General features: G+C 40.7%; 2 protein-coding genes across 6 annotated transcripts in view; one reads left to right on the top strand and one right to left on the bottom strand.

Moving 5' to 3' along the window:
* PECAM1 (platelet and endothelial cell adhesion molecule 1) overlaps nt 1–3,750 on the bottom strand; it is a 32,287-nt gene extending 28,537 nt beyond the window's left edge. For 4 of the 5 annotated variants that reach the window (XM_066332370.1, XM_066332371.1, XM_066332372.1 and 1 more), the window contains exons 1-5: nt 3,438–3,748; nt 3,266–3,292; nt 1,799–2,092; nt 634–933; nt 251–520 (exon numbers count right to left, since the gene is read on the bottom strand). In XM_066332370.1, the coding sequence (XP_066188467.1) occupies nt 251–520; nt 634–933; nt 1,799–2,092; nt 3,266–3,292; nt 3,438–3,471 (925 nt within the window). In that variant the 5' untranslated portion in view covers nt 3,472–3,748. Of the gene's footprint in view, nt 1–250; nt 521–633; nt 934–1,798; nt 2,093–3,265; nt 3,293–3,437 lie in introns of all 5 variants that reach the window. The other variant, XM_066332374.1, reaches the window with a different exon arrangement.
* Nucleotides 3,751–11,185: 7,435 nt separating this feature from the next.
* On the top strand, nt 11,186–17,017 carry MILR1 (mast cell immunoglobulin like receptor 1). Its single transcript, XM_066332354.1, has 9 exons — nt 11,186–11,415; nt 11,508–11,552; nt 12,362–12,649; nt 12,881–13,165; nt 13,672–13,785; nt 14,231–14,320; nt 15,168–15,230; nt 15,554–15,613; nt 16,943–17,017. The coding sequence occupies exons 1-8, from the start codon at nt 11,382–11,384 to the stop codon at nt 15,604–15,606; spliced, it is 972 nt and encodes a 323-aa protein (XP_066188451.1). The 5' UTR covers nt 11,186–11,381; the 3' UTR covers nt 15,607–15,613; nt 16,943–17,017.
* Nucleotides 17,018–17,055: the final 38 nt, after the last annotated feature.

Genomic DNA, 17,055 nt, shown 5'->3' with positions numbered 1-17,055 from the left:
TATTATTGTACTTTCAGGGAAAACAGAAACTTAGTAATTGCCTGAAACCACTTTTCACAGGTTGTTTGAGGATATTATTTTAGTTGGGAAGTATAGGTGGGCAAAAATCAGAAACCAAAATCTAACTAGCCATTAACTTACAGAAAACTCACACTTGGATCTGGAGGTTACAGTTCAACCCTGAGTTCTGCCAAATTTAAATTTAAATATTAATACTTTGAGTAAAATCTTAGATGAGCAGAGGTTTTACCTGACACGAAGACATTCAGTTTGGTGGTTTTAGACACTGCTCCTTGCTCCACCTTACACAGGTATTCACCACTGTCCTCCTGAGTAGCTACTGTAGAGTATTTCAAAACTTTCTTGTCTCGTACACTGCTCAGTATTGTTCTGTTTTTCTGGAAGATGATTTCAACGTTACGAATTTGAGCTACCACAGTTGAGCATTCAAATTCTATCTGGTCTCCTTCTGTAACGTTACTGGAGGGCTTGGTGATCAGAATGGGTTTTAGAAATGGTTCTGCAAGAGAATGCACATAAACATACAGATAGATAGATAGATAGATAAATATGCAACCAAATTTTTATCTGTAGCAAGCAAAGAAATGTGAAAAGAAAAGTTAAGCAACTTGCCCTTGACTGTAACAAGTGTTTTGTTGCTGTGTTGTGAGCTTTCCCATCCAGATCTTACTTGTCTCTTGCCAAAGCAATCAAATGATAAAATATTATCTCCCTCTTCAACATAAAATTCCACTTCAGAAAAGTTTTGGGTTTGTTCGGGTACACGTTTTTCTTTAGGTGCTGAATTTGTCTTTATCTTCTGGAAAAAGAACTCTAAAGGAGGTACTTCTTCTGGCAGCTCACAACGCAATTTCACAACGTCACCCTCTAAAACTTCTTTTTTGTCAGCAGTCAGGATTGGCTTGGTCATTCCTTCCAACAGAAAACAAGAAAAGAAACAGAACACTGCATAATCCTGAAATAAACAGTATCTCTGATGACTGTGGGAATGATTTATACTGATTAACAGATCCAAGAACCCAAAGATGATGTGGTAACTACTCAGTGCTGACAAATTCTTTCCAAGATGCTTTTCCAAGGGGAAAATGTCACCTGCAGTCAAGAACACGACTCTAAAGAGTACAGATGGAAGTGGCCTCTGTTGTCATAAGAGATGAAAGAACAAGACTGATACAACTTTATAGAGAGAAATTACCTTTTATAGAGAGAAATTCACTTTTTCTTCCTTTAGAATTCCCACTTCTGGGCTATACCCATTTTGGTCAGGATTTTATTAGAAATTGCCATGCAAACAGAAAAGCTTTTCTCCATCTAAACAAGTCCCTTATCCTGCACACTTTGTCTGCAGACACAACTTTGTCTGCAGAAGTTGCCTATGGCTGATGCTGGCTTTGGTGATGGCTCTCACACCCCGAGCATCCCTGTACATTATTTCCAGCATTCCCATGGATCTGCCCACTCTTTGTCGTGGTAACTGAGGTGAGCACAACTTTCAAAAATGATGCTTTCTCTGGCCTAGGGAACAGAGGCTCAGGATGGTGGGGATAGTGGCAAAGACTGTGTTCCTGACCAGACTGATCTGCCCTGGAGCCTTGGGGTCCTGAGCTCATTTCTGTGTCTTAACACGGAGACTAGTGCCAAAATCTCACCAGGTTACTGTGATGTCAAGGCTAAAACACACTTTGCAAGGTGCTTTGTTTAGCACTGACTGTTATTCCTCCCCTCTGAGGGTGTCCTCACTCTGTACCTCACCTGCCACATCTGACAGGACACTCACCTGCTACCCAAACGTAGATGGAGCTACTGTAACCCAACTTCCCATCTGCTTTCACAGTACACTCGTAGTCTCCTGTATGTGAAGATTTGGCCACAGGTATTTCATAGCGAGCATCTTCTTTGTCTGACACAGTCATAAACACGACCTTCCCATCCTTAAAAAATGTGAAATTGTGCTTCAGCCGGAAATCAGTGTTTTTGCTAATATCAGCGTGGCAGATGATTGACATTGGAGCTCCATTCTTCACTTTGGCAGATGGCTGAACCCTGATTTCAACTCTGTTGAAAGTAAAAACTTGATGGAAAATAAAAAAAAGAAAAAGTTACATTTAATTTAAATTAGTCCAACATAACACAGTTATCTCAAGCCGCTACATTTAAATTACAAAAATTAATTTTAAAAATTACGTTTCATTTGATAGAAATATTGTCCTTTAAACTGAGAAGTGCTTTAAGAAATAAAGTTCATGGTTGAATTTATATAAATACATATATGTGTATAGGAATGTATGCACATAGAAATATATTCTGGTTTTATAACCACAGCAAGAAAAAATAATTTGTAGTTTAAATGTTACAACTGTTAGACTCCTAGTATAATTGATATTTCTATTCTCACATCTGGAGGAACAAGTATAGAGAGAGATGTATTAGTTAATTCACTTTTTCTTCCTTTAGAATTTCCACTTCTGGGCTATACCCATTTTGGTCAGGATTTGTATCAGAAATTGCCATGCAAACAGAAAAACTTCTCTCCATTTAACAAGTCCCTTATCCTGCACATTTCCCAGCTGTTTATAATATGTGTGACCTTGCTAGAGAAAGTCTAGGGCATAAAATCAGTGAAAAACTGATTTTTTGCATGTGAATAGATCACATGAGAGCAAGGAGCAGACATTTCTGGCAGGTGATGGAAAAAGGAGGCACACAGAATGTAGGTGCTGGGACCAGCAGGATGATAAAAGGTGAACATGATCCTTCCAGAACACAATTTCTGAACTCTGCTCAAACGTGATCAATTCTGTTACTAAACCAGGAGATAGTGCCTTTAACTTATATTCTATAATTTTATCCTCCTTCCTTCCTTGTGGGCACGAGAGGGATTTTTACACATCAAAACAAAATGCTGATTTTCTCTCCTGCCTCTTTTGTGTCTCAGTAAAGCAAATTACTCCAGGAAAGATTTCATCAAAAACTTTATTAGGCTATGAGTAGCACATCTCTGATTTAAACACTGTACCAAGAAACACCACCAAGTAAACCTGTTTTTTTTTTTCTTCATATAGCCCAATTTCATATTGAGCTATTGTACAGCAAATCCAAATAAACTCTGTTATGGAGTTATGCATGCCCACAACCAAGGGATTCGTTATATTATATAAAATCTGTATATAAATTTGTTATATTAAATTTGCACATAAAAAACCCCAACAAAACAGCAAAAAAACCCCAAACTACTATTCCCTACCTTTCCTCTGAGCATAAAGTTCTGAACCTGCGGGGGAAAAAAAAAAAAAGAGAAGAAATGTTATTTTCAAAGCTTATAGGTTGAGAGATAGTAATGCAAAACTGTAAAAAGTCTGCACCCAGACAAACCACAAACACATGGACCCACCCAGAGATTGAGTTATCAAACTTACACTGCAAGAAAATCACCAGAAGAGCAAGATACATCTCGTTCCTGAAGAACAGACACTTTAATTCCAAAATAAAACAATATTCATTATCAGAGGTGATGCCTCCAGGTACTGAAAACACGTTATGGGTTTTTTCCCTTCTTGTTTTATGGAAACTGGTAAAAATTTGCCATTAAAATTTGTACGTTTTCCCAGACTTTCAGCAGAAACTGGCTGGATCAAGTGATCGTTCCCATTACTGGAAACTGGAAATGGCAAACAATGAGAATGTATCTGCTGCTCCCAGGCAGATTACTAGTCAGGAAGTGACTGGACTTTTCCTGAGGGCGCTACCAAATGCATTTGCTTTGTTTAATTTCTTAAGGTGTATTAAAAAAACAAGAAGTTCCAATGACATTATCCCGCAGTTCCTGTCAATATGGGTATTTTTAAGTCACCATTAACCATTTAGGAACACAAATTACCTTTGCTACCTGACCTCAGCAGATAGTTGAGTAAATATTTCCCTTCATCCTAACAGAGAATAGATGTACATATTTCCTCATTTTTCCCCTTTACCTCCATTTCTAGGTGTCCCATTTCTGCTGTGGCAAAGAACAGCTTTGCTGTGGGTTACACAATAAATTCAAATGATCTCAGAAAGCAGAGGTACTGTGGTGTGAGATCAGAACATTGACAGGTGGATCTCTCCTACCACCATCATACATCAAAACCACGGAGCTGCACCAGATTTTGTTTTATGCAGTTAGGACAGTGCAAAGGACACATCATCACAAACCCTAAAGCCCTCAGGAAAAGAACTGGATGGAGGTTCAATTCTCAGCAGAAACATGCAGCAGCAGTGGCACAATCTGAAACAGAGAACGCCTCTCCACTGTCCAGGACATTCCTATCAGCCTACTTTAAGCCAGATTTAAGGCTTTCTCTCCAGCCCTGACACTGGCTGAAGCCTACAGGAGTTAAAACCAAGCCCTTCAGAAAGTGTTTCTCAAGTTGTGTGACCCAGAACTCCCCAAGCTGTGATTTATTCTTGAAAACTGAGTGCTCAACTCTCAATCTCTTTGTTCTCTTCTCCCTGTGGACAGAGTCAATGCTTTCCTTTAATTCCAGCAACAATTTCCAGGCTTGTTAAAACACTACATAAAACAATACAAAATACATTCACAGAAGTCCATAAATGAGACAGACAGTTCTGACAAGCCTCACTGTTCATATGCAATCCCTTTTCTTTCCTCCTGGGGCGAATGAAAGCTGTAGTTTTTCCCCAGGAAAAACCAGTATTTTAAAGCTATGAGTCTACTTCAATGATTGTATTACCCACACCAGCGTGGAATTTTACAAAAGGAAACAGAAGGAAAACTCAAATCTATTTAACAATGTATGGGCTGCGTGAACGAGGCCTCTCTGGCTGTTTTACAGAACGGTACAATAGTCACTGCAATTAGGACTAAGTTGTTAACGAAGTGTTTGTCCTGATCAGCCCAGGCTGTTTGAAACAACCACCGACAAAAGACTGGTGGCCTGGCCAGCTGCCAGCCCTGGTCCCCAGAGACAGGTAAAGGAAAAGAGCAGGAGGACATGAGGCAGGTGGAGAACAAAGGTAGATCAACTTCTGCTACTGGTAACAAAAAACTAGGAAGGAAGGAGATTTTCCCCTTCCCCTTTTCCCCTGTAAAAGAATTCAGCAGGACATAAAAAGCTCAGCAAAACCACATCAGCCTTTCCCACGGGGGGGTACAAGGTTCCTCTGAGCCCTGGTGGGGGAAGGAGAGGGAGGGTGGGCCAATATCCTTCAGAGCCACACTCAGGTCACAGCCCAGCTCCAGGCTCGAGTGCAAAGCCCAGCTTTAGGAATAGCTCAGGAGTAAGGTTTAATGGTGCCAAAACCTGAGGCCGTTGCCAGATGTCACTCCCAAGTGAAGTCCACTTCACAAGATTCCACAGGCTGATTAAATGTCATATTCCTGAACATTGTCCTGGAGAGGAAAATCAAGCTGCTATTGACCAAAACCCAAGAATTAAATTCTACTGCAGGAATTTAGGACAAAATAACATGAAACTTGAGAGAAAAACATTTCAAACACACAAGAACACTGAGATCATCCTCCATGATTAAACTGGAAACCACTGGAAATGGGAAACCACATTGATCTAAAGGATGTAAACTTAAACTACCTGTGCCAGTAACACAAATGTGTATTCCTCCACAGCCATTTTATTGTCTTTTCTCAAGATACGTATTTCTGAATTACATGAGATTAAATTTATTCTAATACACATCATATAAAGAACTCTATTCAATCCCTTTTACGTCTGTGGGAAAAGCAGGACTGACCTCAGAAATCCAACACACCTTCTGTCACAGCCAGAACAGCCATTACAGTCTGACTGAATGCCCTTTGAAGCCCACGGGAATCATCACATTTAATCTACTGCCAATGAATTGGACCCTTACACACTAAACCTCATCTGGGAATTCACAATCCCTGTTTCTGCTGGCTGGAACTTCTGTCACTTGCTCACATGTGACATTTCCTAAGAGCCACCAGCTCTGGCAAGTGAACAGAGCTTTGCTGAAATGAGAGGCAAAGTCTATTTCCCTAACTGAGGGAAAAATGCTGAATAAGATTTTCAGAGTTTTCCCTCTGCTAACAGAGTGTTTTCAGCCAGTCCCTGACGACAGGAAGGGGAGCTGGGAGCTCCCAGCACACTGCAGCTGTTTGTCTGTGTGCTCTGAGCAGAGAGCAGCCGTGGTGCCCACCTCCAGCACAGACACCTCACATCACCCCACACACCAACTGCAGCCACACTCCAGACCTTGGTCTGCTGGCCTCTAAATGCCCATTCCTTGAAATGAAAGGCACTTTCACTTCCTTCAGAAAAGATGAAGGCTTTGTGTGTGTCGCCTTCCAGTTCTAACTCACGGATTTATTGATGAAACATTTTTGGGCTCAGAAATCTTGTCACTGATAATGAAGTTTTTACAGAATTTCGTGTGTAGGTTCACTGATTCTAAATACAGTTGGTCGCTATAGAGGTGTGTCTACAAATGCTCAGGATTTTTCTAAATTTTATTTTAAAAATTTTAAAAATTCAGAAATTGATGTCTATCTACACCAAACTCAACACAAGTTTTCCAGTAACTAAATCAAGAACAGCTCTGACTCGTAATCCCTAAATTCCTGACACATAGAATGGTTTAACTGCTTTGGTCTCTTACAGCTGTGAACTGTTTTGCTCATTTATCAATTCCTGTTTCAGTTTACTCACAGATAGTAGAACTATAACAACACTGCTGTTTTCACAAGTCCAGACAAATCTCTGGTGAGCTGGGAATGAAACAAGTTCTTTCTACACACATTTTCAGGGCATATTGTCTTCTCTTGAAAGTGGGACATTTGCATCAACTATTTTTATTTTAAAAGCATCTCTTAAATGCCTCCCTAGAGAAGAATAAAAAATTAATTTTTCTCCACGGATTTGAATATTTACAAGAACATTAAAGAAATTAACGTTGTCCTTTTTTTGAGGAGTCTGGAAGTTCTACAATTCACAATTGACAGAATTGTGAGTCTGGATTGCCCAGTTTGTCCGGGTATAAATTACATTTCACAATGGCACCATCTGCTGGGAGATGAGCAAGGCAGTGAAACACACTGGGCTTCCCTCACTGCCCCCTGTCACTATTAAACGTAGGATGACTGATACCCAACACCTCCTCCAAATGGCAACGTAAATTAAACCTGGAAAAGTAATTAAAGGAACCAGAAGGCTGATAATGACAGACTATCACTGAGGCTTCCACCCTGGAACTTCTATTTTTAATACAACAGGAGCTATTTGGTTTTACACTTCCTAACTGATACTGTGCAACACTGAAAAGAGCACTAGAAATGTGTCTTGACTTGTATTTCACACAGCACACACTTCCAAGTACCTTAGAAATTCAGACAAGTGAGGGAAATCCCTTTTTTCAGAGATGTGACATCAGTTGATGATTACAATATCATCATGGCCTGTGGTAACACCCCAAACTCTCTCTGGGCCTATAGTGTGTGACTGATCCAGCTCCTCAGGGACATTTCCAGCTGCTGTCCACCACTGGAGGAACAGGTTCCTCAGCTCAGAAGCACACATCACAGCCTGTCACTGTCACACAGTGCCCTTTGCTGGCACTGGACCAGGACCTGCACTTGTTTTGCTTAACATCCAGCATTTCCAGATGCAGCTGGAAAACAGCCTGAAGCTCTGCAGCAGTATCCATCAGAGAATGAGCAGTGGCAGAGGAGAGGTCAGTAACTTCTGCCTGCAGAGGGAATTAATCCTGGAAATATTTTTCTTTCTCTTACCATTATTTTAATATCTCTTGATGATTCCTCAGGCATTATTCCACACTGGTTTTATGAGCAGAATTCAGTCGGTAGTGACTCAACGAGCTGATCCAAGCTGACAAGCTGACAGAAAATCTTTCAGCAGTCTGTGCAAACCAAGAGGCAGAATTGATTTGCTCCTGATCTGCTGCAGGTGCCCACACACAGCCAGCCATTACTGCTCCTCATGTAACAGCTGATGGATGACTACACAGAGGGGCAGATACTCCTCAGATACTCCTCAGAGTACACCAAGAAAGGCTTGAATAAGGCTGAAAAACAGATATAGTCAATCCTGGAATATGTGTTCTTTTTTCATCTGGTTTTTTTTTTTGTTTTTTTTTTTTTTTTTCCATTAAATACGTTAAGTAGTGCTGGGGGGGGGATAGTTTAACTTTTATCAGAGGTTAGGAACCAGAAAAAACTTGAAATTATACCTGTGAGTAAGCTGAGTGATTAAGCTAACAGAGCACTCTATCCTGTATTTTTACAGCAATTCCTGAAAACATTTCTCTGGAACTCTTTTTATGCAGTGATGTTTGAATTTATCCCAAGAGAAATGCATTAGTACCCCCAGTTTTCAGTGCTTCATCAAATTTATTTATTTCTTTTTCCATTGTTGGGAGATGATTCAGAGGACCGACATAACATTTTAAATTTCATCTTTGGGGGATTTGGGAGCTGCTAAGTTTATCAAATTGGCTACCCAACAGTTCTTTCACCTGCTGACGTGTTCTTTGCAACGGGCAGTCAATTACAAAGCATTCACTATGTCAAAATTCTCATTCATAACCAGAAGAAATTGAAAGCTACCTTAAATATGCATAGAAAAAAAGATCCTTTCCTCTTCTTTGCTTACCTGTCCTCCAGAAAAACAATTCTCTTACAATCAAACATCATGTACATGAAATAAATAGAAGACTTGCCCCCACAGCCTCTTTGAGCAGGAGTGTGAAAATCCAGTGTTCAGTGACCTGCCTCTATCAGTGAAACCTTTTTGCAGCCAAAACAGAAGCCCTGATGTAATTAATCACCAGACACAACTGTCAGTCCATGCAATTCCTGGCAAACCTGCAGATGTCCATGCAGCAGATGCTCCTCCAGAATGCAGGACCTCTCAGGATGAGAAACTGGGACTGGGAATAACTCTATATAATAATTCTTACAATTCTGCTGAAACACAGAGATTTCCTTGGAAGCCTGGGACAGAACAGACACAGTGTGATACCATCACAGCCTTACTACAGAACACTGTCACACTATTTTCATCTCCAAGTTAAAGATCTGACCTTGTGAATGAGAGCTCAATTTAGCTTATCCCCTTCCACCTGCTTGCTCGAGGCAGAATATTGTCAGAGCACCAAGTGATACATATTTCCCTTTCTGTAATTTTAACTTACTTGCTTTGGCTGGATGACTTCTGCTCTGTTCTGCAATGTTCTGCTCATTATTCTTTGTCAATTTTATTATTCTGCTTACATGTGAAACCACATTAATCCCAGGCAGGAAATTTGCAAATCTAATAAAAAGGGAACTCGGAGCTCACACAGTGTCTTACTGCTGCTATAAAACTCTCTGTACACGTGCTGAAAAAACCAACATCCCTCTAGCCCAAAGGCAACAGCCAGCTCTGCCTGAAAAACAACCCACATAGAAGCAAATTTCTCATTCCAAACAGAAACCAGGGGTTTGGACCAGCACTTGTCTTCCCTGAACAGGCTCCTGAGGGAACCTGTGCACCATTAAAACTGCTCCACATGAGATTCTGCTGACATTTAAACTTCTATTTTTTAGCAGGTACGGCCAAATTCACAGCTCCTTCACTGTGTAACTATTCCCCTTTACCCACACACAAAATGAAGCAGCTGCTTAGAAAAAAGCTTTGGATTGAGGGTGAGCACCAGCAGCAGGGCTCCTGGGGGCTGTTTGGGAGGGTTTCTGTCAAAAGCAGGCTCCCACAACAGCAAAATGCACAAAAAGCCCCCTCTTACCCCTGACAGGGGCATTTCCACACGTGGTTCCTGACAGCTGGGAAAAGATGTTCTGCTCTTGCGGTTTGCTGACAGCCTTGGCACATCAGAAGCATTTCTGAGAGGAGGGTGGAGACTGTCTTAAAGGAAATTCAAAACGAAAACAAACCCAAACAAGCAAACCTCCACCAAGATTTAAAAAAAAAAAAAACAAAAACAACAAGGAGGAAGGAAGTGCACACAACGTTCTGTGAGGAAATTTTGCAACAGCCAAGGATTTGGGAGGGATTCTCTGTGACCCGGTGGGGCACTGCAGGGCTTCGTTTAGTTGCTTTCAGAAAGTGGAAAGAAAGAAATAAGAAATAAGACAAGGATCACTATTAAGTCACTTTGTGTGTAAGCAATTGCACGACAGGGCCTGGAGTCCTGCAGAAGGCACTGCTGACATTTCCTTCGCCCAGAGTAAAGAACATCTACTTGCCAAGGCTGTCATTATGTAGCTTGGCATTACTGATTGCTTCATCCAATTAGTCACCAGGTTTGTTTATGCAGTAGTGTTGAACTCAAAATCTTTATGAGATTTGTACCTTCTGGTACAAGATCTCACTTCCTTATAGCTTAATATTTGAAGCTCAACTGAAATAATTTCTTAACAAGTTGGCTAGCTGTAAATACTTATTAACACCTTAAAAATTCTATAGATTTGATACTTTAGACTGTTTTTTAAAAATTATATTGCTGCTAAAACCCCACACAGTGCCACGTACTTTCTTAGTCTCAACTATATTATCACTTGCACTATCTCTAGCAAATTTGTGCCTCTTTGATATGGATCAGTGACCTCATTAATTCCCCCACCACAACAGTGCTACTGTTCTAGCAAAAAACCACCCAAAAGGAGAAAGGGGGGGTTGGTCTTTCCTCCCAAGTGATAGGACAGGAGGAGTCAGCCTCAAGTTGCACTGGAGGAGGTTTAGATGGGATACCAGGAAAAATTTCTTCATGGAAAAGGTTGTCAGACATGGGCTCAGGTTCACCTGGGAAGTGCTGGAGTCACCTAGAGGGATCTAAAGACATGCAGATGTGGCACTTGGGGACAGGGTTGAGTGGTTGGCCTGGCAGTGCTGGGGGAATGGTTGAACTTGCTGCTCTTAGAAGCCTTTTCCACCCTCATTCACTCCCTGAACTGCAGAGCAAGATGGCTCTGAACTTCAACAATCCACATCTCAGGACAGCTGGACACAGCATTTACCTGTGTCCAAACTGCTGCTTGTGCCAGTCACATCTCAGGACAGCTGGACACAGCATTCACCTGTGTCCCAAACTGCTGCTTGTGCCAGTCACACCTCAGGACAGCTGCACACAGCATTTACCTGTGTCCAAACTGCTGCTCCCCACCCCACTGCTCCTCTCTCTGCCCACTCCTTTGCTTGTCATAGGCTAAACATGACAAAATTCTCCACAGAAACATGAGTGAAGATCAGCACTGATCAGCACAGTTTCCGTATTTAGAACTTCCTCAAGTCCTGGAGCCACTCCTCCCTCCCCTTCAGAAGAAAGATCTCTGTCATGTAACTCCACCATCTCTCTTGCTCAGTATCCAGAAAATGTTTTTTCTCACAGTTCTGCTGTTTTCCTACCGTAAGCCAATGATATGTTTCTTTCATATTACAAATCTTTCTAAACCAGAACCATTGTTTCTTATCTGAAAGCTTTTCTTTTTCTTCTCTTAGCTCAAATGTCTCAGCAGAGACAGAAGATTACTGCAAATGGCAAAGGTAGGTTCTCTATTGTTGATTTTGAGGTATGTGCTGAGATTGACTGTTATCCAAAAAAAATGGGGGAGGATTTGAAAATGTCAAAAATTTTCATGCCAAATTAAATCTTTTGCTCCTCTGTGCAGTGAGTCAGTTTAAAAGTTTCTATACAAAGTCAATCTGTATTGCTGACCTCTTGTAAAGTCAAAATTGCTTTAACTCATTAAAACATTTTCTATTGGAAATGTCATCATTTATTTTAGTCATGACTAGTTCAGTACCATTTTCTATGGAAAGAGAGGTTTTTATTGCAAATTTATTTGTATAAGATCGTGAAAGCAAACAAATTTGAGGTACTATAAAGGCCCTTACTGCTACAATTCAAATGTTCCATCTACTAACACAAGGTTAGTTGTGTCTGTTAATAGACAGCCACAAATAAAATACTGCTTTTGCTTTCATGCCACCTCTCAACTAATACATAAGGTTACTTTCTCCTACAGTTAATATTCCACAATATTCGATTTAATCTCTTATTATTTTATCTGCTGCTGTAGCTCAAAACTATTGTTGTTGGTTCATCTGAACACATCTGTGGGCTGTGTGTGGCTGTGCATTTTTCCTGGAACACAGGCACTTTTCATCCTGTGTGAAGTTGCACTCTGGTTTTGAAAAGTCATTGAGTTGCCTGCTACTAGAGGTGGGAAAAGTATACTGGCCCATTTCAACACAAATAAGCAGAGCTTGGTTGCCAACATATTTTGGGGAAAATCTGGGGCTTTCTTGGGTCTTAAGTGCAGCCAGCTCACTCAAACGATTTTTCTTTCCAGAGATGCTGCCCAATCCCAAGCTTGAACTGGTTCAGGGGACTTTGAATGTGGTGATGAAGCAGAATGTCACCCTCTCCTGCCTCTCTGAGCCGGGATCTCCACCTGTCAGATACACGCTGTTCAAGCTCAACCAGCAGGTCTCTGCTTTGAACAGCTCAGACTCGAGCCCTGCACTCTTCCCCCTGACCATCAGCTCTGCCAGCGACGTGGGCGAATACAAGTGCAAAGCTGAGTACAGCCACACCACTGGGGGAAAATACAGCAACAGCCTCACCTTCACCTTCACAGGTACGTCTGGGGGTACACCTTCCCAGCACTGGTTATTGCAGGGGCATCTCTTTTCTGGACTGAGGAGCTGAGCTTTACTGCTGTTCTTACCTCAGTGCTCTCCTGCCTGGGCTCAGAACCCCTCCATCCTCCACGGCCAGCTCTCTGGCCAGGGTTGTCACTTCTCTCCAAGTCTTGCCTGGAGCTTGTCCTGTTCTCAGTAACTCAGACTTTTCAGTTTTCTCCCTACAGAGCCCATTTCCAAACCAGTGCTGAGCTCACCCACCTCCCAGGCAAAGCCAGGCCAGAACGTGACCCTGTCCTGTTTCTCGGAGAACGGATCCCTTCCCATCACATATCAGTTCTTCAAAGGAAAAAAAAGCATTTCTCTCCCAAAGGAGACGCAGAAGAGGGAAGCAGCTGTGATTTTTCTATTTATCAATTCCCTTAGTGACTTTGGAACCTATAAATGCAAAGCTAAGAACAGGTTTCCCAATACTACAAAATACAGCAATGCCTTCAACTTTACATTAGCAGGTATGAATGAAAAGAGGTTACTACTGTTGACAAACTGGTATCACACAAAATTCAAAATGTTATAACTGTGCAAGTTTTTAGCCAGATATTTTGTTCCTGGAATGTGATGTTCAAAATACATTTTTTTAAAATAAAAAAAAAAAGAAAATTGATGTTTTAAAATTAATGCAAACCCATAGAATTCCATGCATCCTAGATAGGAGTAGTAGTTGAAGTAATCATGGAAGATAGGCTCACCTTTACAAGAGACCCCTGGTCCACCTTGGAGAGAGTCTGGTCTCATTTTTCTCTCTGGTCCTATCAAAGAGTTTAACTGGCAGCAGCAAGCTGCCTTCCTTCTGTTGGGGCACAGAGCCCTTAGACTCACATGAATAGTTACATTAACCCCCAATTCATCTAAAACCTGAAAGAAATTTCAAGTCTTGATTTCAATTTACAGAAAATACTTAAAATATGAAACAACATTTCACTGCATAAACACTTTTTTTTCTTCTTCTTTTTGGCAGAAGAGCGAAGCCATTCTCAGCCCCTGATAATTTCTCTTGGGCTGATCCTGCTGCTACTCATAATAGGATTTGCTCTGGCAATTCCATTTTTCCTAATTCCTTTGTATAAAGCAAGTGAGTTATTCGAATGTCTGTTTCATTTTCCAAAGGTCATTTGTGTTGTAGGGACATTTTACTGTGTAAACATCACGTTTTCAGTAGAGCAGCTCCTGGAATTTTAGCCTGTTGTTGAGTCTCCTCTGGAGCAGCACTGGCAGCTTCACAAGACTTGGACAAGGCCAAATCTCTCAGCTGTGGTTTAGATGAAAGATCTGGGGTGGGGGAGGCAAAGCAACATCCAGTGTAATACAACACTGGGAGAAATCTGACCTCACTGCAAAGGGAAATTATTGAAATGCCCTCAGGTAACGAATAATTTTGATTGTAAATATAACATTACCTGAGATCCCCAAATACTAAAAAATACATTGAAACTGTTTATTTCTAAGAAAAAGAAAACATATATACATATGTGTATGCATACACACACGTGTGTGTGTTTTTCTTTTACAATTTGCAGAAAAATTTAAGTCTGCCAGGCCCTCAACTGGCCTTACTCCAACAGTGAATGCAGAGGAGTCTGAAAATGAAGTGATATACTCAGAGATTGGTAAGTTCCTGCCAACCCCCTGCAGTCAGGCAGGGCTCTTCTGGTACTGCAAAATCACTGCAAGGGGAGGACACCTACTGACCCTCCTGGCAGAGGCATTATTTGAAATCCCTTGGAATCCACATCTGACAGCCCTGCAGTCCCCAAACTGCAGCTGGTTAAATGAACTGAGGTTTTAATGGAAAAGGGTGTAATGGCCACTTACTAGCAGACAATAGTAATATGAGCTATATGAAGCTGTAGCAAAATAAAACTTGCATAACTCCTGCATTCTGTTCAAAATTGTTCAGTACTTTAGTTCTTTATTCAATCCTTCTTAAGTTTGGCAAGATTCAAGGTCAGGTCAAACTGAAATTATGAAGTGACAGCAAAACAACTGACCTATGTTAAGAGATTTTAGTACTTGAATTGCAGAAAACACCAATAATGAAGACATTACCTGGCATCCACAATGCTCTGAACTTCAACAATCCTACATCTGCCTTGAATGTGAATGCCTCTTTTCAAGGGGAATAAGAACCCGCCACCCCCAACAAACAGCCAGCAAAGGCATTAATGTTTCCCATTTCTAAATACCTAAATGGAGTAACTGTCTCCAAACAAACCTGCCTTCCTGTTCATGGAGTAAAGAGTTCTCACTGCCCTGCTGGGTCAGCTCAGTGCTGTGCAGCTGCTCGTGCCAGGTCTCAGCCTGCAAGGACAGTGATAAAAGCTCTGATAAGGCCCAGGGATGCTCCAGGATTTATATTCAGTATGGAATCTCACTGCTTTGTTTCAACACTATAGAAAAAAAAAAAAGTGATTCAAGCTGTTTGTAACTGAGTGCTGTTCATCATCTTTAATCCAGAGCCAGTTAAACCAGAAGAAGAATACATCAACTTCTCCGTTATTAGAAGAGAAGAGGACAAAGGTGAAAACCTCAGGCTGCAATATTGGGATTTCTGATGCACCCAAATATGTTTTGAGGGGGCTTGGCTGGGTGGAGGCAATTGAATACTTGCAATTGCATATGAAAATGCTTAGTTACTATGGAAAAATTTAAAAAGCTTTAAAATGAATTGGGGGGTGGGGAATAAGAAAGAAAAACCCTACCAAAGCATCCTAAGGCAAATTCACAGCCTCATATGAAACCACACATGAGGTGTCATGAGGAATCACACGATGTCATGTTAATTCTTCTTCTGTGTATCTATACCAAAAAGCAATTATCAATTATCTTATTCTGGCTTTTAGCAGGGAAGAGGGCATGTTCTACAGTCTATTCAAAGGTCCTCATCAGAGACTGAGTACCAGGTAGGACTTTTTTCTGATGAACTTAACAAAATACTTTTAAAGAATTTTTCAGCCCTCAAATGTGCTAAGTTCCAGCAAGCTGCACACAAAGAGATGGTGTTTAGATACCAATTTCCTGGCCTAATCAGTTTGTAGACAGACAGTGCAGTTCACTTTCTAAGAAAAATCTCTGAGCCATAGTATTTAAAGACTTCAGCTTATGAGAAAAAGCAAGCAGATAAAACTTAGAATTACAAGTAAAGCTTTCACCCAGATCTAAGTTCCTGAACATTTAACAATTCTGCTAAAGTAGAAACTGGGTTGTTTACAGACATAAGATAATCAAAAGGCTTTTGTCTGGTGTAACAAAAAAAAGAAAAAACATCTCTCTTAGGCACCAGAGGACCTGTGTTTGCCCTCTATGTACCTGCAAGGATGGAAGTTTTTCAGCTCAACAGTACTTCAGCTCTCAGAGCAGGGATAGGTTCAAAAATTAATTTTGGGACAGCTGACTTCAAAATAAGTTCTGTATCCTGCTACAGGCTGTTTCTAAGATGTTTCTGGGCTGTTTTAACACCACTCCATAGCCAGCTTACTTAGAAATTCTTGAGTTCAGCAAGTCACACCATACTAACCTTGATTATATCTAGCACAAATACTCTATACTGCAATTATTACTGTTGTTACAAATAACTCATTCATAGTTAAGTGAGGACCATGTTAGCAGAAGATTTTAAGGCAAATTCTTGTGTCTCATGACACTGATGATATCAGAGGCTACAGCCCTTGCTGCACTAACCTTAAACACTTTATACAGGAACTGACCAAGCTGGAAATCTGAACAAGATCAGAAACACACAGTTTTGTATCTCTGCAAACTCTCGTATCTGATTTGAACTACTGTGGAAAATATGATCACACATTAAGAATTTTTCCACCATTTTATACAAACAGATATTTTGTCCACAAAAAATGTTCATTAAAAAGCATTTACAATTTATTTAAGTCTGTTCCTCTCTTACTCTGGGTAATACATTTCAGATTTTTCTATATTTACCAAGTGCAAGATGAAGAAGCCTTCATATCTAAGAACTGAAGCCACATGACTAAAATACACTCCTACAAACAGAACAAAGATACTGACATTATTAAAATAATTTAGATTTGGAAGTCTTTCATATAAAATACCATTTCCCAGCAGAGATCACAATTGTGTCAGCAATACAGAGGAAAGCTGAATTTTTACCTTAGGATGGAGCACTCTCAGTATGATATTAAAACCAAAGACATGACAAGAATATAGTTAGCCTTGCTAATATGAAACAAGTTTTTCTCTTCCCTTTTTCCAAGGTACCCTGGAAGACCCAGATTTGACAGAAAACAGATGCACCACCAAGTTTCAGCAGAACTGTTTGCAGAGAAACCACTGAGTCCATAACAACGCTGAAACCAACTCAGGCAAA

This window comes from Sylvia atricapilla, chromosome 18 (assembly GCF_009819655.1).
Source record: "Sylvia atricapilla isolate bSylAtr1 chromosome 18, bSylAtr1.pri, whole genome shotgun sequence".
In the NCBI taxonomy this organism is placed as follows: domain Eukaryota; kingdom Metazoa; phylum Chordata; class Aves; order Passeriformes; family Sylviidae; genus Sylvia; species Sylvia atricapilla.
The sequence above is the reverse complement of the archived record's forward strand: the minus strand, read 5'-3'. Positions and strand labels throughout refer to the sequence as shown.

Coding starts and splice junctions, on each gene's coding strand:
- MILR1 (XM_066332354.1), top strand. CDS start 11,382: ATGTTTTTTCTCACAGTTCTGCTGTTTTCCTACC. Junction 11,416..11,507: donor AGTTCTGCTGTTTTCCTACC/GTAAGCCAATGA, acceptor TTCTTCTCTTAG/CTCAAATGTCTCAGCAGAGA. Junction 13,786..14,230: donor AATTCCTTTGTATAAAGCAA/GTGAGTTATTCG, acceptor TACAATTTGCAG/AAAAATTTAAGTCTGCCAGG.